The sequence below is a fragment of the Piliocolobus tephrosceles genome, chromosome 9 (genome assembly GCF_002776525.5).
Source record: "Piliocolobus tephrosceles isolate RC106 chromosome 9, ASM277652v3, whole genome shotgun sequence".
Classification (NCBI taxonomy): domain Eukaryota; kingdom Metazoa; phylum Chordata; class Mammalia; order Primates; family Cercopithecidae; genus Piliocolobus; species Piliocolobus tephrosceles.
The window spans coordinates 101,156,035-101,178,699 of record NC_045442.1 but is presented as its reverse complement, the minus strand read 5'-3'; the positions used below and the strand labels follow the sequence as shown (position 1 = coordinate 101,178,699).

The 22,665-nt window shown below is 39.2% G+C and overlaps 1 protein-coding gene across 1 annotated transcript in view; it reads right to left on the bottom strand.

The window, feature by feature from the left end:
• Positions 1-5,829: 5,829 nt before the first annotated feature.
• The window catches only part of MTPAP (mitochondrial poly(A) polymerase), a 37,151-nt gene continuing 20,315 nt past the window's right edge, over positions 5,830-22,665 (bottom strand). The window contains exons 5-9 of the mRNA XM_023218100.2: positions 19,557-19,768; positions 15,544-15,770; positions 9,063-9,155; positions 8,908-8,981; positions 5,830-6,966 (exon numbers count right to left, since the gene is read on the bottom strand). Coding sequence (XP_023073868.2) covers positions 6,604-6,966; positions 8,908-8,981; positions 9,063-9,155; positions 15,544-15,770; positions 19,557-19,768 — 969 coding nt within the window. The 3' untranslated portion in view covers positions 5,830-6,603. The remainder of the gene's footprint in view (positions 6,967-8,907; positions 8,982-9,062; positions 9,156-15,543; positions 15,771-19,556; positions 19,769-22,665) is intronic.

Sequence of the window (22,665 nt, the reverse complement as noted above, 5' to 3'; positions counted from 1 at the left end):
GGGTGGGAGAGAGAGAGAGGGAAAGAGAGAGAGAAAGAAAAGAAAGAAAGAGAAAGAAACAAGAAAGAAAGAGAAAGAAAAGAAAGAGGGAGGGAGGGAGGAAGGGGAAAGAAAGGAAGAAGGGAGGAAGGGAAAGAAAAGAAGGAAAGAAAGGAAGAAAGAGAGAGAAAGAAAGAAGCTTGGAAAAACAAAACAGCTGCTTGAAAGCATCAGAATGCTAACAAGGCAGTGAAAAATTACAAAACTGTGAAGGAATAGACTTAAACAGGTGAGCCTAGCATTTGGGGTTGCTTCCCCCTAGGGACATCTGCTGATGAGGTAGATCAGAGGGAGCAGAAGTTTCAAAAGACTCGCAGGGATAGGAGACAAAAAGGACTTCAGGGCCCGCCAAGGAAAAGGGACCCTGGTCAGCATTCCAGGCTTTGGACTGAGATCTTTTCCAACAGTGCGAGTAACGATGAACTAGAATCTGGAATTGAATCCAACTTGAAAATTTCAAACCCTTTCCGGATTAAAGTGATCCAGGATCATAAATACCCCTACCCACCTCCCAGAAACAAAAGTAAATCCTTTCTGAAGGAAGAGAAAACATCATCCTCCCTCAAAGTAATTCCTACTATTTCTCCCAGCCAATATCAACATACAAAGCCACCACTGCCACCACCAGGTGTACCAGGAGAGAAGTCAACATCATGAAAAACAGAAACAGACCCACAGGGGAACCACATGATCAAGTTATCAGACACAGGCTTTAAAATAACTGTGTCAAACTGAAAAAAAAAAATACTGAAATTGAGAATTCAGTGAGTGGATTTTTAAAATTAGACACAGATGAAAAAAACTGATAAACTGTTATATAGGTCAGAATTCTGACCGAACACGGTGGTCCATGCCTGTAATCCCAGCACTTTGGGAGGCCAAGGCAGGTGGATCACCTGAGGTCAAGAGTTCAAGACCAGCCTGACCAACATGGTGACACCCCCATCTCTACTAAAAATACAAAAATTAGCTGGGTGTGGTGGTGGGCGCCTGTAGTCCCAGCTACTCAGGAGGCTGAAGCAGGAGAACTGCTTGAAACCCGGAGGCGGAGGTTGCAGTGAGCCGAGATCACGCCACTGCACTCCAGCCTGGGCGACAGAGCGAGACCCTGTCTCAAAAACAAACAAACAAACATACAAAACAGTAGTAAATTCTTGGAATGGAGAGAGACACAAGAGTAGAAAATGCAGGAAAATATAGAAGAGACATAGGGAATTAAGCAAAAAGAACTAATGTTAAGTGGAATCCCAGAGGAACGAAGGCGAATGTAGCCAAAGCAATATTTGAAAATTGTTGAGTTTTCTAAAACTAATAAAAAATATTTTCAAGTCATTAAGTAATGTTGAACAGCTCATGTGAACAATGTTGAACAATCATATGTGCTGACATCATCAGCATAATCTATGTTGTAGAACGGGTCCCTAAGACAATCCCCCATCTTCAATAAATTGTAAGCGAAAAAAGAGATGAAGTAGAAACCTGGAGTGTAAGAGAGTTAAGAAACAGACCATCCAATCACAATATGTGCACTCTAATTGGAAACTGATTCAAACAACTGCACTAGGAAAAAGCCATTGTGATATCCACAAGACAATGGGGAGCCTGAACAGTAATCAAATATGATATTATTAGAGAATTAGTTTTTGTTTGTTTCATTTTGGTCTGTCTGACAATGATTTTGTGATTACATTAGAACAAAAGTTATCTTTTAGAAATATTACATATTTACAGATGAAATGGCAGAATGGAATTTGCTTAAAATAATATAGAAGTGGTAAGTTAATGGGGTTATAAATTAAAGGCAATTTGCCATGAATTGTTGAAAGAGGTGATGGATATGTGCCAAGTTCATTACGCTTTTGTTTACTTTTGCCTGTGTTCAAAATTCTCCATAGTAAAGTTTCATACAATTATTAGTGAGCTTGCTTTCCTTGTTAATCAGCCAGTTTCATAACCCACCTTTTACTCCAGTTTTCAAGACAGGGTAGAACTAGAGAGAAATGTCATATGCTCTTGACCTCAAGTGATCTGCCCACCTCGGCCTCCCAAAGTACTGGGATTACAGGAGTGAGCACTAGGCCTGGCCAACTTTTCATTAATTTAGACTTGGCCTGTTCCAAATTAGGTATTTTCCCCATACCATGTATTCATCATAGTATAGTATCTAGAGTTTCAAGTTAAATGTTTTTCTTTTCTCTTTTTTTTTGAGGTGGAGTCTCAATGTCACCCAGGCTGGAGGGCAGTGGCACAATCTCGGCTCACTGCAACCTCCACCTCCTGGGTTCAAGTGATTCTCCTGCCTCAGAGTAGCTGGGATTACAGGTGCCTGCCACCACGCCCAATAAATTTTTGTATTTTTAGTAGAAACGGGGTTTTACCACGTTGGTCAGGCTTGTCTCGAACTCCTGACCTCCACTGATCCACCCGCTTTGGCCTCCCAAAGTGCAGGGATGACAGGTGTGAGCCACCGTGCCCAGCCAAGTTAGACCTTTTTAATACTCTCTTTAAAATATGCCTTAGTACCACATTCTAGAAGTTTAGAAACTCTGCGATGGGGGAAAATTTTTTCAATATATTCATCTTAGAAACATGAATAATGCTTTTAATCTAGCGTTGACTCCACTGAGTACTGAAAGGGCGTGGATACACACACAGATAACATAAAACACGAGCAATTACATTTAAAAGATAAAGTACCTTTTTAAATAATTTGTGATTTGATATATCCTGTATCACAGATACTACAGATTAAAGATTCTATCTACAGCCGATACTTTGAGAGTTGCTACATGGGAATTCCAGAGGAACATTGTAATGTTTATATTCTTTGGAATCTGTATCCACAAGTAATTGAATTCATTGTGGAAACCCAAATAAGTCTTTCAAGTATTTAAAATAAATTTTCCAACCTCATACCAAGATGAAAAGTGATTTCTGGTCAAGTTTTCATTCCTTTCCAAGTATATATGTAAAGAATTTTTCATTAATAAGGCTTTACATACAATCATACATAAGCCATGAGCTGTTACTTCCTGCTGATAGCTTTAAACTGCTTAAGCTTTACTTTCTTATTAAACACTAAGGAGAAAGACTCTTCTGAGGCATATGAGAGACAGTCACCTTCTGGCTTTTTGTGGAAAATTTAACAGCCAAATTTTATCTAACTTAATGATAAAACCTATACTCAAGTAACTCAAGTACTCAAATTTGTTTTTTTTTTTTTGCCGAGATGGCGTCTTGCTCTGTCACCCTAGGTGGAGTATAGTGGCGCGGTCTCGGCTCACTGCAACCTCTGTCTCCCAAGTTCAAGCAATTCTCCTCCCTCAGCCTCCTGAGTAGCTGGGACTACAGACACCTGCCACCACAGCTGGCTAGTTTTTGTATTTTTAGTAGAGATAGAGTCTCACCATGTTGGCCTGGCTGGTCTTGAACTCCTGACCTCATGATCTGCCCGCCTCGGACTCCCAAAGTGCTAGGATTACAGGTGTAAGCCACCATGCCCAGCCAAATGTGTTATTTTCAAAAGAAAGGAATCATGGCTGGGCATGGTGGCTCACACCTGTAATCCTAGCACTTTGGGAAGCTGAAGTGAGCAGATTGCTTGAGTCCAGGAGTTCAAGACCAGCCTGAGCAACATGGTGAAATCCTGTCCCTGTCTCTACAAAAAAATATAAAAATTAGCTGAGAGTGGTGGTGCACACTTGTAGTCCCAGCTACGCAGGAGGCTAAGATGGGAGGATAGCTTGAGCCTGGGAGGTGGAGGTGGCAGTGAGGCTGAGATTTGTGCCACTGCAGTCCAGCGCAGCCTGGGCAACAAACTAAGACCCCGTCTCAAAAACAACAACAACTAAAAGCCATGATCTAAAACTACTAGGTATCAACAGATTAATCATCTAAAAGCATTGCTTTTTTATTATCCCTTTGTACAAAAACCATCAACGGGCTGGGCACAGTGGCTCACGCCTGTAATCCCAGCACTTTGAGAAGCTAAGACAGTAGATCACTTGAGGTCAGGAATTCGAGACCAGCCTGGCCAACATGGTGAAACCCCATCTCTACTAACATACAAAAATTAGCTGGGCATGGTGGCAGGCACCTGTAATCCCAGTTACTTCGGAGGCTGCGGCAGGATTATTGCTTGAACCCAGGAGGTGGAGGTTGCAGTGAGCCAAGATTGCACCACTGCACTCTAGCCTGGGTGACAGAGTAAGATTCCCTCTCAAAAAAAAAGTCTTTGTAGATTTAAAATTAATCACATAATTAAATCTGATTCTGAAAGGTAAAACAGCCTAGTGTCAAGGTTGTCCTACAAATTACCGAAAAGAAAAGAAAATGCTAACACATACACATACTTTATGTGCTTAAATAACCATTTTACACCTAGCACCGACCTAAAAAAGGAAATATCTGACTAAATATCTGTGAACAGAAAAAAAAAAAATTTCATTTAGAAACCCTTAAGTGGTTAATGCTTTTTAAGCTTTTTAAATCAATATGGATTTCTAGCCCAACAAAATAAAGAACAAATGAAAAATGGCTTTTAAAGACATTGCCTGTACAGACGAACACTGATATTTGTTTGTTGGTGTCAAATGTGTAATCCAATAGCATAGACACAAGGACACAGAATTCATTTGCTTCATAACAATGCTGAGTTTCTTAAAATATCCCAAGCAGAACCCATTATAATTTCTGACATAAAATTTAAATGGGAAAATTTTTTAAAGTACTACAAACTCTAAATCTGAATTTTGAGTAGCAAAAAAGGTAATAACATGCCACAAACACCGAAAGGCAACAGATAGAGAAGTAACATTTACTTTGCGCCAGGAAAATGCTCTGACCTAGCATTTTCCTACATCCCTCGCTTAATCCTCACGTTGATCTGATCATGATCCCCATTTCACAGATGAAATGGGGGCCCCAGGAGACTGAGTACCTTGTCATGGAGCCAGTCTGGCTCAAGTCTGTTTTTAAACACTATACTACTTGTTTCTTTTTTGAGAGTCTCACTTTGTCGCCCAGGATGGAGTACAGTGGTGTGATCTCAGCTCACTGCAGCCTCTGCCTCCCAGGTTCAAGCAGTCCTTGTGCCTCGGCCTCCCAAGTAGCCGGGACTACAGGCATGTGCTGCTATGCCCGGGCCTTACTTGCTTCTTAAATAGAAAGTTACTCCACAGAGGCCAGGTGTGGTGGCTCATCCCTGTAATCCCAACACTTTGGAAGGCCAAGGTGGGCAATTACCTGAGGTCAGGAGTTTGAGACCAGCCTGGCCAACATGGTGAAACCCTATCTCTACTGAAATTACAAAAATTAAAACGCTGGGTGTGGTGGCGGGCGCCTGTAATCCCAGCTGAGGCAGGAGAATCGCTTGAATCCGGGAGGCAGAGGTTGCAGTGAGCTGAGAATGTGCCACTGCATACTAGCATGGGCGACAAGAGCAAAACTCCGTTACTCCACAGAGAATGTAATGGAAATTAAATTTCAACATACAGCTGCCCCTTGAACAACATGGGTGTGAACTGCGAAGTTCATTTACACACAGATTTTTTCCAACCAAACTTGGATTGAAAATACAGTATTGTCACCGGATGCAAAATCTGCTTATGCGCAAGGTGGAATTCTCCCATGCACGGGCTCCACAGGACTGAAGGAGTGTGTGCAGATTTGGGTGTACGTGGATGGTCCTGGAACCAATTTTCTGCATATACTGAGAGACAAGTATGTCTACTTCCTACAGGAAGCGGGGAGTTCTCAAAAGAGATGTGAAGGAATACTGGGAATATCACATTTTAGTTAGAAACAGGATTTTATTTTTGAAAACAGAAAAATCAAATAATATTTTTAAAATGCAATCCATTGATGTCATCATATTTGGTTTGGAATACCTAAGAATGCAGTGACTGAAATGTCTGTTCTAAAAACATAAACATTTTTTGTTTCAACCCACTTTAATGTATATGTAAGAGAACTTCGCTTGAAAAATACAAATATACATATTCAAGAGCACTACCAAATTTTGAAGCTTAATGTATTTACTGCCAACGTTTTGTACATAACTAAAAGTCGTTTTAAATGTTTTCTAAACAGGCAGTGATGTGGATATCAACAACGGTTTCATCCTAAAACTGAGTTTTAGCATTTGTTTAGTATAGTTTACCTATTTACTTAAAGCACATTACAATAATCTTTCACCCGTTCCTTGTGGCTTATGTTTATTTTCATTTTTTTTAGAGAAGGAATCTTGCTATGTTGTCGATGATGGATTCAAAATCCTGGGCTCAAGAGATCCTCCTGCCTCAGCCTCCCGAGCAGCTGGGACTATAGGTGTGCGCTGCCACACTCCACAGCTGATGTTTTAATAAAGTGCCACTGAGTATCAGACTGATCAGACTGAAAACATCCCAGAACTTCAGACCAGGTTAAGGGGGGGCCAATGAGAAGATCATGAAAAGTGACATCAGATGAAAGCTGAGATCTGTGAAAGTTTCAAATCAGTTTTTCCAAGTAGTCCACAGACAGTTTGATAGGATAAGCCCAGTTCTTTACATAACGTAGCAGTTATCATGTCTGAGTACTAATTGTTCTCTTCTCATTGGTTTCTGTGAAATTTGCTGTTCTGTTACTTTTTAAAGATTCTAACAAGTTTTTGACTCTTTCATTTGCAGACCTTTTTCTTTTCTTCTTGGTAAGGGACCCTCTGTTTGGAACAGATGGTAGCAATATGGCTGCCAGCCCCCAGGGCTGATTACTTGATACAGAAGGTCGGTGGGTATCTTCCTGTTGTAAAATCCAGGCACTTTCTTGGGCCAAATCTACAAATTTTTGCAGCTGGCTTTGACTTACATTTTTGCTTATGTTGAGAGAAGTTTCAAATGGATTCTGAATGTACAGAGGAGAAGAATCAGGTTTGTTTTGCTCCTTTCCCTATAGATCATTACACAGAAGAAAAAATGAGTTACTGTACATGAAGGGCTTAAATATAAAAACAGTTAACTCAATAAAATATCAAAACACATAAAACACCAGCATTAACTTTACACAGTAAAGAAGTTCCTTCTCAGGGGACTGAGTATGTATGCATGCTGGGTGTGGGTACTTCTCATTTTTTGTGGTTTTCTTTTCCCAGTTGTAGTTTTATGAGTGTCCTTTGGAGAAATAACTTAGGCTTATCATCTATGGATGATGATGTCATTGCTCAGAGAAGAGGTATCTGGACTAAGTCAACTGACAAAAGCCTTTTTAATATAATATAACTTTTACCTGACAAGGTAGAGTATGAAAGGAGAAAAAAATGATTAAAAATGGCAGAAAGAAAGATGAAGCTATATTTATTTCTGAGACTTGCTAAAAGCATACCTATTATGGTAGAAAAAGAAACACAAAATTAGAAACCTTAAATTAAATATATTAATTAATGTTTCCCAAGTATGAGATGAGGAAAAAAGAGCAGGAACAAAGGATTATTCATTATTTATTTAAAACACTAAAAAGTTTCCATTATCTTCCTATAGATCCAATCACAGGGCTCTGCCACATAAGATAGTATCTCACAGAAATAAAAAAGACACCTGTAATCCAAGCATTTTGGGAGGCCGAGGGAGGCAGGTGGAACACCTGAGGTCAGTAGTTCAAGACAGGCCTGACCAACATGGTGAAATCCCATTTCTACTAAAAATACAAAATCAGCCAGGTGTGGTGGCGCATGCATGTAATCCCAGCTACTTAGGAGGCTGAGGCAGGAGAATCACTTGAACCCAGGAGGCGGAGGCTGCAGTGAGCCAAGATCGTGCCACTGCACTCCAGTCTGGGCAATGGAGTGAGACTCTGCCTCAAAAAAAAAAAAAAAAAAGAGAGAGAGAAAGAAAAGCTAAAGCTATGAATCATATGACCAACATAAGCCATTAGTCTATATATCTTTTCCTCTTTCAAATGATACCATAAATATTACTTAATTAACTATTACAAAGCCAATGGTCAAAATTCCCCAATGTGAGCAGCAACTATTTATTCCCTAACTTATTTCATGCTTAGCATCTCTGAGCTTTGGAGTACAAAAAGGGTGACAAACTTTGTATGCTTATGACTTTTTCCTTCTAGATTGCATCTGCAAAGCTTTCTGAATGAATCCTTTCTCCTCTCCCCAATCTTTTAACAGAGTCCATGAGGAGGGTAAGAGGGAAGGATAAAAACAGAGGTGAAGAAATAAGGAGAAAGTATATCTGGGTTTGTGTTTTATGAAGCCAATCTTGTAAAGTTTGTAATCAAGTAGTCAAATGCTAAACAAAATAAACCCAAACAACGGGCTATGCCAAGTTATCTCCCACTTGTAAACAAATTTTGTCTAGGCTTCTGCCTGAGTTTCTTTTTTGAAAGAAAAAATGTCTTTCATCCCAGGTGCTCAGAAGAATCCAAATCATAAGTTCATTTGCTCTAAAAAAAAAAAAAAAAAAACCTAAATCCTAAGGGCTCAAATTGAGGGAATCACTGAAATCTATCTTTGGGACTTAAATTTATTCCATAGACACAAATCCAGTTTAAAAACAGCTGTATGTAAACAATATTTTTCAGGAAACTTTCTAGAATGTATTCCATATTGTGAGGGAAACAGTATTACATTAAGTGAGGAGAGAAGTCCCATGGCATAATAAGAAGGCAGATGCTAAAGAGCTAGCTTTTGTCCTTTGGCATAAAGGGATGACTGATCTTACTTAAGTCATGTAACTTCTCTGGACATCAACCTCCTTGTTACTACCAATTACTATAGAAAAGAAATAACATTTATTAGAGTGTTTTGAAAACAGTTAATTAAATATTACTACAGTGGAAGACCAGATACTAATAACTAAATAGTGAAACATTATTTACCTGTCGAATATTTATGGAATTTTTATTGAAAGCAAAATTGCCGAAGTACTCAAAAAATTCCTTCAGTAGTAATTCTGTAAGAAAATAAAACAAGGACAATCAGAGGAATGCCTATTTCAATCCAAAAAGGATCAAGTAAACAGAAAGACACTTACCTAATGTTTCTGTGTTCCCTGAAGGTTTAATTCTATTCAAATCACGAACAAATGTGCAGTTGTTGCCTTCTATTATACATTTATCTTGTGCATCTTAAACACAAACAAAAAATATTTCACATATTTCCCCTCCCTTTTTTTTTTCCTTTTTGCCTAAGACAGAGTCTTGTTCTGTCATTCAGGCTGGAGTACAGTGGCATGATCTCAGCTCACTGCAGCCTCCGCCTCCCAGGTTCCAGCAATTCTCCTGCCTCAGCCTCCCAGGTAGCTGGGATTACAGGCACATACCTCCACGCCCAGCTCATTTTTGTATTTTTAATAGGGATGGGGTTTTACCATGTTGGCCAAGCTGGTCTCGAACTCCTGACCTCAGGCGATCTGCCTACCTCATCTCCCAAACTGCTGGGATTACAGGCGTGAGCCACCATGCCTGGCCTATTTCATATATTTCAAAGATATTCCCTACCTCAGAATAAAAATCTATGACTTAAATAAATTTAAGGCCAGGAGCAGTGGCTCACACCTGTAATCCCAGCACTTTGGGAGGCTGAGGCGGGCAGATCACCTGAGGTCAGGAGTTCAAGACCAGCCTGGTCAACATGGTGAAATCCCATCTCTACTAAAAATACAAAAATTAGCCAGGCATGGTGCCGTGCTCCTGTAATCCTAGCTATTGAAGAGGCTCAGGCACGAGAATCGCTTGAACCCAGGAAGCAGAGGTTGCAATGAGCTGAGATCGCACCACTGCACTCCAGCCTGGGCAACAGAGCAAGACTCCATCTCAAAAAACAAAACAAATAAGTTTAAATAAATTTCTACTCTATTCTTTATTTAAATCATAGATTTTATAAATGATTGAATAATGATGATTGAATGATTTTATAATGATTTAATCTATAATTTCTTATCTATGATTTAATGATGTTAATTTCCCTATGGGATAACTAATCTCAAATCTTTTTATCTTCTTTTAATGGAGTTAAATTTAAAAAAAGATTTGAGACTAGTTATGCCACAGTGAAATTAACATTACATTTAATTTAGCATACTAGAATTATTGTCTTTCAACAACCCAATGATTCCTAATCAATTTTTGAGGTAATCAGTTTTCTAATAGTAGATGAAAATGTAGGGAGTTCCCCATCTTTCACCAAACCAAATTTCAGCACTATCTGTAGTCAATACTTAATTTACATATCCAATTCCATTCTTACCATTTTCATACATGACACAAACTGAATGCTAACTAAGAAAGCTTCAGGTAATTTCTAAAATGTCCACTGTAGAGTAACTGGAATTCAGTAATTCAGCAAAACGAACTCAATGACAGCACATTAGACTCAGGCATTCACCTTTTCTACCAGTATTTATATCTTTAGAGGTAATCATTTTCATAAATACACAACCACCATGAAATCCCTGGCCCACACTGTCTGCAATAGATAATATGTTGTTTATAAGAGCAAATTCCCACTCTTCAGAAATCTCATGAATGGCTACTTCTTATCTGAAAGCATTTCATAATTTCAAACTGGTTCTCCATCCTTTTTGTTCCATTCACCATCTGACTTATCTGACTGCATTCTGACTGTCTGTATGCTGTCCACTCCTCTGCCCCAGTCTGGAACTACAAAGGCCACTATCCTATTCATTACTGCCCAACTCCCCAACACTGACCTGCCCGCAACGAGCATCTAGCATATAGCAGGCATATAACCAATCATCTGAATGATTGCTGATACTTTATTTTTTTATTTTAATTTTTTTTTTTTTTGAGATGGAATCTGGCCCTATCACCCAAGCTGAAGTGCAGTGGAATGATCTTGGCTTACTGCAACCTCCGCCTCCCAGGTTCAAGTGATTCTCCTGCCCCAGCCTCTTGAGTAGCCAGAACTACAGGCAAGCACCACCATGCCCGGCTAATTTTTATATTTTTAGTAGAGACAGGGTTTCACCATGTTGGCCAGGCTGGTCTCAAACTCCTGACCTTAAGTGATCCACCCACCTCGGCCTCCCAAAATGCTAGGATTACAGACGTGAGTCACCGTACCCAGCCCTGATATTTGATTTCAAATGCCTATAATCACCAGAGAGATAATAAGCCTCCTATAAATTTGTCTCCCATTTGTTGTGTTTATTATTATTTTTTGTCAAGACCTGGTTACTTGCATAATTTATCAAAAATTATTCTAGGTTCTAACATTTTAATAGCACATTTTATGTGCTCTACTATACAATTTATAATATGTTGAAGGAGCTATATAAAATATGTGTGTGTGTGTGTATATATGTATTTCTACTTAGATCTATTTTTAAGGAACCTGGGCACATGTTTTACTACTTCAAGTAATTAACAGTTTATGTTTTTTGTGAGGCAGTGTCAGTCACATATATTGATGCTCTTTTAATTGCTGTGTCTTTTTTCAGGAATGAATCTTCAAAGAAAGCACTAAGCACAGAAGTAAATGTAACAAAAGTAGCAAAATCAAAAAGCATGGAAAACACAAGAAAATGAGACGCATGAGAGAACACAGTGGAGATTATAAGAAAACACAATGAAACAGGGCAATTCAAGAGGAACCAAATATGAAAGTTAACATCATGGTACATCTTGCCCAGTACAAACAGCCCTCAACTTTAAAATGTTATCCAATCATTTTGAAATCTATACAGTGAACTCTTACTGTGAACCCAATACTATGCCAGGAACAGAAGACGCAGAGATGAAGCAAAGATAGCCAGCCCTAGAAAAGCTTGACAACGCTGAGGCAGGCAGATAAAAGAACTACAACAATCTAACAGTTGTTACAATACAGGTGTGTACCACCGGCTTGGAAAGCAACAAAGCACTAACCACTGGGAGGCAGAGAGGACGGCGAGAAAAGACCTGACAAATGAGATCCTGTACTGGGTTTGTCTGTCTTTTCTGGCTTAATCTTGAGATTCTCCATTAAAAAAAACCGGGGCCGGGGGAGGCTGGGAGAAGGCCATTTCAGGCAAAAGCATGGAGCAATGAAAAAAAGCATAAAACATCAAGCATCATCAAGGAGTTCAAGATTGGCTAACGCTCCCCACTGGTATACAGGAATCAATGTAAGAGAAGAGGATGAAAAGGAAGCTGATAAAGGGCCCTGCACACAATGTGAAAAAGTTTGGTCTTTATCTTAACTTAGGTTCTAAATAGTAGTTTACAAAGTCCTAGAAGTTCTGGAAGGTATTCTAGGAATTCATGCTGCCTTCTATTAATAAACAAGCAAGGAAGCAAACAAAATATTTTTTTCTTTTAAAAAAGAACAAATTGATACTTTATTTGTATATCAAATGAGAGGTATAGCTTAGAAGAAATGAAATGATTGTACACAAGATTCAAGTCACTTAGATGATTAAACACCGAGACTCAAGATGGTTTTGATTGTTTCACAGTTTAAAATTGTTTTTCTCCCTTAGGTTTAATGTCCACCAATGTTGAACTACTGGTCAAAATTAGAAAGTATAAAAACCATGGATTTTGGAGAAAAAAAAAAAAAAGGATAAGGAAAATGTTGATAAATTCTCCTCAAAATGATCTTCACCCAATTCTTAATATTCATTAATCTAAGACAAGTTATTTTGTAGCAACCTCAAAAACCATAGGTGATGGAAGGCAAAAAATGTATCAAATTTTGCTTGGCATTTTTTGACAATTAGGCATCTACAATGTGCTATATGCCGAGACGCAACTGTAAAAACTAGCCTGAAAAATTCTCTTACCATATTTAAAAACTACTGCAAAAATTTAAAAACAATCAAATTTGATGTTTCAAGTGAAATATTAAAGAATTTCAAGCTAGTTTTGCCTGTTTTGATGCTATGTGAACATATTTAAATGTATTTTAAAGTAGATTTGGAATTAAAAACTCAACAGGTCATTTAAAATTTGTCCACGTATCATATTCTTTTCCTAAAATAATTAGTGGAGGCTAGGCAAGGTGGCTCACACCTATAATCCCAGCACTTTGGGAGGCCGAGAAGGATTGCGTGAACCTAGGAGTTTGAGACCAGCCTGGGCAATATAGTGAGACCCCATGTCTACAAAAAGTTTTTTAAAAGATTAGCTGAGTGAGTGGTGGCACAAGCCTGTATATCCCAGCTATTGAGGAAGCTGGGGTGGGAGGATCACTTAAGCCTGGGAGGCAGAGGTTGCAGTGAGCCAAGATTGCACCACTGCACTCCAGCCTGCCTACTAGGTAGAGCACAGTGGCTCACGCCTGTAATCCCAACACTTTGGGAGATCAAGGTGGGATGATCCCCTGAGTCCAGTTCAAGACCAGTCTGGGAAACATGGCAAGACCCCGTTTCAACAAAAAATTTAAAAATTAGCCAGGTATGGTGGTGCATGCCTATAGTCCCAGCTACTCAGTAGGCTGAAGTGAGATTACCTGAGCCCGGAAGGTCAAGGTTATATTAAGAAGCCAAGATTGTGCCACTGTAATCCAGCCTGGGCAACAGTGCAAGACCCTTTCTTAAAATAAATAAATAAATAATAAACAAAATTTAAAAAAATTAGTGGACATTTAAAAAAAAGATAATAGAAAGTTACTGAAGGACTGCAAAACAGAGTAATACTATCATATGTATTTGTGAAAATCACTCTCTTAACTAAGAATAGATTGGTGGGAACCAAACTGGAGATAAGGGAGAAAGACAATATAAGTCTTCACAGGCAGAGGACAACAGGGCCTTGACATGGGCAGGGGTACCAGTACTTGTAAGACTGAAGGGAGCAATCAAGATGTTTAGGAGTAGTCTATACCAAGTTCAACTTTCTTCCGCTCCTCCTTTCATAGCTTCTACTGTTTCTCAGTTTCTGAACTCCAAAAGTTCCATGACTTTTCCCCACAATGGTTTCTATGAGAGTAGCATTAACCATCACTGCACACAGCAGGAGTGGAAAAGGAAGTGCTACTTACAGGTAGTTTAATGGTGAAGATCTGCCCATATCTCATGTATCGCTTACCTCTCCACTAGATTGTGAGTTATCTGGGAACACTGTTCATATCCCCACTGCTCCAATAACACCTGATGCATAGGAAGTAATCAGTAAATACTGAATGAATGACACTAAGGGATGAAATGAGCACAGATATTGATGCTGCCCTTTATTTTAATCTCAAAAGTGAGATAAGTGACCACCACTCTACTCCACTGAAAACTTCCCGTTTTCCCTTAACCTATCAAATCTAGCTTTATTTTATTTCATTTTATTTTATTTCTTTAGGCTAGTCAAATGAAGCAGTGGGAGTGGAGAAGAAACACAGAAATTTGTAACTGGCTGTGATCAATTAGTTGTAAACACAAATCAAGCTTTTTTTGAGGTCAATTTCAAACAATATCAACACTTACGGTGTTGACAGGAAGAGATCACTTCTAATGTGGATAAGGGAAGGTAGCATGGAAGAAATAATTTAGACTGAGAGAAGAGAAGGCAGATTCCAGGCAGAAAAACGGTGTGAACAAAGAGCTAAGATGAAATGTTACAAGGGTAATCACAGCACTGGCTGGAATGTGGGACACATAAAGAGGAGTAGAGAAGAGGATGGAAAACTGGGCCATGTCTAGAGAGCTAAAGATTTTAAACACCAAGCTATATAAATACTTTGCCTTTTAAGGTCATTTTAAACAGGAAGATTCAAGAAAGCACTTAATTGAATTATCAGGCAGCAATTACATAAGATGGGTAGAAGACAGAGTATGCATTTGTATGTATGTACCCCTTAATTATCTTCCCTTTAGCATTTACAATTGCAAGATTTCATAGCATAACTTCTCCAGCAGGCCTCAGCGAGGTTGAGGCACAAGAATCGCTTGAACCTGGGAGGCATTTATAAAATCATTTATAATACCAACGATATAGTATGTCAAATTTAAAATAATGCACCTAAGACTGCTTATAAGCTTTTCATTAAAAACACATTTACAATCTCTGAAACATCATGAAACAGTTTTAATATCTCTAATACAAGTCTAAACATAAGTTCCAATTTGAAAGTCATCTCTGAGACTGTGATCCAATCAAAAGTTGTATCTGAACAAGTTGTATCTGAAAAAGGTCATTCTAGACTTGGTCAACTAGGGGGGAAGCTCCAGCTATCTCACAACTGCTGTAAACAACCTTGCCAACTGATACACAGAACACAGAACTCTCAAAAAATTTAGCTAAAGGTATATAAATTTAGCTGAAGGCATATAAAGGTATATAAATAAAGCTTAAAAAGCTAGCTAAAGGCCCTGGCTTCCCAAATCATCTGTTCTTATGACTCCGGTAGGCTTTAAAAAAAAAAAAAAAATAATAATAATAATAAGTTTAGATCCACAAGGCTTTGAAAGTCAAGACAAATTTTATGACTAATAAACAAATAGATGAGGCTTTGGTAACACATGGTAATTATATTTACTCATAACATCGGAAAAAGAAAATGGAGAAGTTTCTTTCTAGTCTTACCTGCTAGGGTTTTTAAGGAATCTAGTGTTGGAAGAATAGGGGGTGATCTTCTCTGGAGAAAAAAGATGACCATCATTGTAAGGGAGAAATTTGTAATCCATGCACCAGGAATACTACTTGTTAGCGAATGTGCTCGAGCCCAGCATCGTATACCGAACACCAAGGCTCTCACTCTTGAGTCTAGGGCACCATATATATAAAGGAGTTCAGAACTTGTCAAGGCAATCCTTCAAAACATAAAAATAAGAAAAATTTTCAAATCCCCAAATTATAAACCAAAGGTAAAATTAAACATATACCAAGAAACATATCTAAATATCCTACTATATCTGAATGTATTCAAAACATCATGATTAATCAAAAGCATTATAAATTTGCAATATATAATTTAATATGAATAGCTGAATATCAAATACATTCATTCCCATTAAAATATCCTCTTAAAATTGATAATTAAAATGTAAGCTGGGCACGGGATTACAGGTGGCTCATGCCTGTAATCCCAGCACTTTGGGAGGCCGAGGTGGGCGGATCACTTGAGGTCAGGAGTTAAAGACCAGGAGTTCAAGGCCAACAAGGTGAAACCCCTTCTCTACTAAAAATACAGTAATTCAGCTGGGCGTGGTGGCATGCCACTGTAATCCCAGCTACTTAGGAGGCTGAGGCATGAGAATTGCTTGAACCCGGGCGGCAGAGGTTGCAGTGAGCCAAGATTAAGCCACTGTACTCCAGCCTGGGAGACAGAGCAAGACTTCGTTTCAAAAAAAGAAAGAAAGAAAATGTGGATCTAGGGCCAGGCGTAGTGGCTCATGCCTGTAATCCCAGCACTTTGGAAGGCCAAGGCAGGCGGATCACCTGAGGTCAGGGGTCGAGACCAGCCCGGCCAACACGGTGAAACTCCACCTCAAACAAAAATACAAAAATTAGCTGGGCGTGGTGGCGCACACCTGTAATTCTAGCTACTTGGGGGGCTGAGGCAGGAGAGTCACTTGAACCCCGGAGGCAGAGGATGCAGTCAGCCGAGATAGCGCTATTGCACTCCAGCCTGGGTGACAGAGCAAGACCCTGCCAAAAAAATAAAGAAAAAAAGAAAGAAAGAAAAAGAAAGAAAATGTAGATCTAGAACTTACAATTTTTATTTATTTATGTATTTTTTTTCGGTTTTTTTTGAGACGGAGTCTCGCTCAGTCACCCAGGCTAGAGTGCAATGGCACAATCTTGGCTTACTGCAAGCTCTGCCTGCAGGGTTCAAGCCATTCTCCTGCCTCACCCTCCCCAGTAGCTGGGACTACAGGCGCCCGCCACCACGCCCGGCTAATTTTTTTGTATTTTTAGTACAGACAGGATTTCACCGTGTTAGCCAGGATGGTCTCAATCTCCTGACCTCATGAGCCACCCACCTTGGCCTCCCAAAATGCTGGGATTACGGGTGTGAGCCACCGAGCCCGGCCTAGAACTCAGAATTTTTAAATCAAAGTTTCTAAACATGATTTAAATAATAAGTAAAACACACAAAGGCTCTTTATACTTATTAATAAATGGCTGGGCACAGTAGCTGACACCTGTGATCTCAGAACTTTGGGAAGCTGAGGTGGGCAGATGGCTTGAGCCGAGGAGTTCAAGACCAGCCTGGGAAACACGACAAGACCCTGTCTCTACAAAAAATACAAAAGTTAGCTGGGTGTGGTGTCACACACCTGTAGGCCCAGCTACCTGAGAGGCTGAGTTGGGAGGATCACCTGAGCCCAGGGAGGTCGAGGCTGCAGTATACCAAAAGTAAGCCACTGGACTTCAGTCTCGGTGACAGAGTAAGGCATCATCTCAAACATACATACATACATATATATATATATATATATATATATATATATATATGTATATATATATATAATTGATAAAGACAAAAAGGCATTTATTGGCTGGGCACTGTGGCTCACGCCTGTAGTCCCAGCATTTCAAAGCAGGAGGATGGCTTGAGCCCAGGAGTTCGAGACCACCCTGGGTAACATAGGAAGACCTTGTCTCTATAAAAATAAAAAATATATATATAAAAGAAAAACAAAATTTTAAGAATTTAATTAAAAAAAAATAGGCGTGGTGGCATGCACCTGTAATCCTAGCTACATGGGAGGCTGAGAAAGGAGGATTGTTTGAGCCCAAGAGTTCGAGGCTACAGTGAGCTATGATCACACCACTGCACTTCAGCCTGGGCAACAGAGTGAGAGACTGTCTCTAAAAAAGTAAAAATAGAATTAAATTAAATTAAAAATATTAAGTTCCTACTGATCAAAACGTGTCTTGTAATTTCTCCAAGAACCAACACACGGTACAAAAAATAACTTAACAGCATCAAGTTAAAACTGTCTCTAAAATGGTATTTACATCCTGAGTTTAAAAAGAATAGAAGAAAAAAGGCCAGGCATGGTGGCTCACGCCTGTAATCCGGCACTTGGGAGGCCGAGGTGGGCGGACCACCTGAGGTCTGGAGTTCAAGACCAGCCTGGCCAACATGATGAAACCCTGTCTCTACAAAAATACACCAGCATGATCGCATGTGCCTGTAATCCCAGCTTGGAAGGCTGAGGCAGGAGAACTGTTTGAACCCGGGAGGCGGAGGTTGCATGGCAGTGAGCCAAGATCCTGGCACTGCACTCTAGCCTACGCAACAGAACAAGACTATGTCTCAAAAAAAAAAAAGAAGAAACAGCAACTTAGAAATTCATGGTGATTAAGTGTTTTATGTATGAAAATGAAGCTAAATTAAGCTAAAAATATATATCAAAAAGTATAAGGTATCTGATATAAAGAAAATAACATAATTAGAAAGATAAATGCCATTTTGTCCTATTTTACATACTATAAAGACAATATAATAATGATAGAAAGTACAGTATTATATTTTTATATTAAAATTTGGCAAGAAATCACAGACTTTACTCCATGAGTTTTACTTGAGAGAAATCCACAGGTACTTAGATTGGTTTGTTGGTAAAGATTCGAGTTTAACCAAAACTGCTCTAGTTTTGATTTTCTAAATCTATTTTCAGTAATGATTATTTATCTAACAAATAACATAGTGAAAATGAACTCATGCAATGAGAAGTTAAGAAATAAACTTCTCAATTAAGAAATTTTCCCTACTGTGGGCCAGGCTCAGTGGCTCACGCCTATAATCCCAGCACTCTAGGAGGCCAAGGCAGGCGGATCACTTCAGGTCAGGAGTTCGACACCAGCCTGGCCAACAGGGTGAAACTGTACAAGAATCACTTGAACCCGGGAGGTGGAGGTTGCAGTGAGCCAAGATCACAAGCCACACTGCACTCCAGCCTAGGCAACAGAGCAAGACTCCATCTCAATAGCAATAATAATAAAAAAATGAAATAAATTTTCCCTGTTGTGAGTCCAGGAAAGTCATCAGTACAAAAGAACTTATTCCCATCCCACTTTTTTAAGCAAACAAATCACTAGGATAATACAATACATATAGGATGAACAAAAGCCATACAGTCTTAAGCTCTTCCAACCACTTTTGGACATAAGTAAAGAGGACATATGTCTAGTACACAAAATTGACTATGTATCTGGAGGCAATTCAAAGGTCAACTTCAAGTTGTTATTTTATTTTCTAAGTATTCTTAGAAGACTTGTATTATACATAGGCATCTTTCTTTCTTATTTTACTTTTTTCGCCATCAGAAATTTGTTCTAAAAAGTAAGCATCCTTCACACTACACACTACCAGTCTCCAGAAGTAAGAATAATGAAATACATTTCTTCTCAGAGGTTAGATACGTGAACATTTTAACACAATATCCTAGCACTGTTTAGGAACACCAAATTATCAACAGGTATAATACAAAAGATTTTTTACTTTTCAATCCAAGTGTTCAAATTTTAAAAAAATTATTATTCAAGCATGTTTAAGATTACAAAGCCACTGTTTCTGTATGAGAAAAACCAAGCTATTACATTAGAATATTCATATTTAAAATAATAAACATAAGAGATCATACTTATTGTTTGTAGTCAAATCACACTGAAATCCAGAGGCCTGGTGTGAGAACCTCACGAGTGGACACCGAGCATTTAATATTTTTTGCACACCCACACAACCAGGGCCGAAGTGGTCAAGGCACTCTCCTATCACAGACAGGATCTTCTGAGTTGCAATTCTTTCTGAAGGAACATTTTTCACTTGAAATTCCATCAGAAAATTTCCTGAGGTCTGAAAAATAAACACATTTCTAAATAGGAGCTTTTGGTAAAAAACAATTTTTAAATAAGCTTTTGTAAAAGGATGCTCTAAATCACTGCTGGCAAAGCAAAACAAAATAAGAAAAAAACAACTCACAAAACAAAAACGCTTCAAGAAATCACAGCCCAAAGCAAACTTAAAAGATCCCCAGTTGCCTTTTGTTTCTCCAGAATATAGAGGAATACGAAGCACTACCTTGAACAATCACTGGTTTTTGTAATTAACTTATGAACTACAGTATATGAATCATAAAGTAATATTATGCACAGAACCATTCACTGTATAAATTCAGTAAACATATACTTGCCCCTTCCTAGTTGGCCACTATATTTTAATCTATGCTATAAACCCACAGTAGTAGTTAAGTACAGGCACAAGAATAGCATATCAGTAGAAGAAAAGAGACCAGGCAGTATAAATAGGCTTGTATATAGGAATTTAATATTTAAGGCTGCAAATTACTAGGCGAAAATTCCTCTTCAACAAATGAGTTAAGTGGCCACCAAAAAAAAATAAACCAGATCCTTTAATACTAAAACTCGCCGGGTGCAATGGCTCACGCCTATAACCCTAGCACTTTGGGAGGCCAAGACGAGTGGATCACTTGAGGTCAGGAGTTCAAAACCAGCCTGGCCAACATGGTGAAACCCCGTCCCTATTAAAAATACAAAAAAAAATTAGCTGAGTGCGGTGGCGGACACCTATAATCCCAGCTACTTGGGAGGTTGAGGCAGGAGAATCACTTGAACCTGGGAAGTGGAGGTTGCAATGAGCCAAGATCACACCACTGCACTCTAACCTGGGCAACTGAATGAGACTCCATTTCAAAAATAAATAAACAAATAAATTACTAAAACTCAAGTAAATTCACTGAGCACGGTGGCTCACGCGTGCAATCCCAGCACTTTGGGAGGCAGAAACAGGCAGATAACTTGAGGTCAGGAGTTAAAGACCAGCCTGGCCAACATGGTGAAACCCTGTCTCTATTAACAATACAAAAATTAGCCAAGCATGGTGGCACGCACCTGTAAACCAAGCTACTCAGGAGGTTAAGGCTGGAGAATCACTGGAACCCGCAAGGTGGGCGGTTGCAGTGAGTCGAGATCACACCACTGCACTCCAGCTTGGGCAACAGAGTGAGACTCCATCTCAAAAAAAACATAACTGAAGTAAATTAAACATGGATCAAAGACTAAAATGTAAAAAGTGCATCAGTAAAGCACTACAAGACAATGAGTGAATGCTTTTACAATCTTAGAGTAGTGAAGGATTCTGTAAGCATGACACAAAAGAAGCAATATGACTGCATAAAAAATTAAAACCAACTTAAGGCAAAGCACACATTACTACTAAAGAACAAAACAAATAACATGTCATACAAACTGGGCATTTATGACAGTTTTAGGCAAATGAAAGGAGGAACCCATCAAATTCTAAAAATGGGCAAAAAAAACAAACAAAAAAAAACACAGAAAAAATAAAAATGGCTAAAAGCCATAGTAAAAGTTGTACACGTTTTCTAGAAACTAAATAGAAATTAAAACAGCAATTAGATTTTTTATTTTTCAGCCCAGCAAAGACAAACAGGTTGGTGACCAGAACTAACGGGTATGGGAAAACATGTATACACTGTTGACGGGAGTGTAAACAACGGACACACTTCTTAAAGAACTTGTCCGTATCTACTGAAACTTGTATATACTGGCTAACTATTAAAATGGCTAGAAATTATGTCAAAGGAATACCTGCATAAATGAGCCAATTCACAAAGATGTTCACTCACTGCAGTACTATTCATGTGGTACACACCTTTTGGGAGCTTTATCTAGTTTAATAAGGTTCCCTATCAACTACTATTCCCTCTTCTAGAATTCATTCCTCCTAAAAGGATGAAGGCTGCAACAATGTTTATCATGGACATCTACCCCCTTCATCCTGGCTGAATGGACTGGGCAAAGACAGCTGATCTAAGCACTGTAGGAGTGTACCCCACATTCATTTGGAGGTCTCTTCTGGGAACTGGTTACTGGGAACCGGAATTAAAGTTCAGAAGCAACCATGTGGCTAAAATATCTAACTCAGAAGCTTTGGGGCAGCCATATCTATACAAGCATGAAAAAGAAAAGAAATCAGTGGGGGTGGGGAGGAAGGAGTTAAGGACAAAGAGAAAGCAATAAATGAAGCAAAAACATGTAGACAGAAACAGAACACATCCTAGGTTGTTTTGTTGTTGTTTATGAAACAGGGTATCATAGGCTGCCTGTGGTGGCTGTAGTTCCAACACTTTGGGAGGCCGAGGCAGGTGGATCACGTGAGGTCACGAGTTTCAGATCAGTCTGGCCAACATGGTGAAACCTCGTCTCTACTAAAAATACAAAAAAATTAGCCAGGTGTGATGGTGCATGCCTGTAGTCCCAGTTACTTGGGAGGCTGAAGCAGGAGAATAGCTTGAACGCAGGAGGTCAAAGTTGCAGTAAGCCGAGATTGTGCCCCTGCACTCCAGACTGGGTGACAGAGTGAGAATCCAAAAAAAAAAAAAGAAGGTATCACTCTGCCACCCAGGCTGGAGTGCAGTGGTGCAACCATAGCTCACTGCAGCCTCAACCTCCTAGACTCAAGCAATCCTCCAGCCTCAACCTTCAGAGTAGCTGGAACTACAGGTACACACCACCACACTTGGCTAATTTTTTTATTTTTAGTAGAGATGTGGTCTCGCTCAGCCTATGTTGCCCAGGCTGGTCTCGAACTCCTAAGCTCAAGTGATCCTCCCGCTGCAGCCTCCCAATCCCAAAGTGCTATGATTACAGGCATGAAGCACTGGGCCCGGCCACTTCCTGGGTTCTTGATGGTTTACACTTCTTATTTCT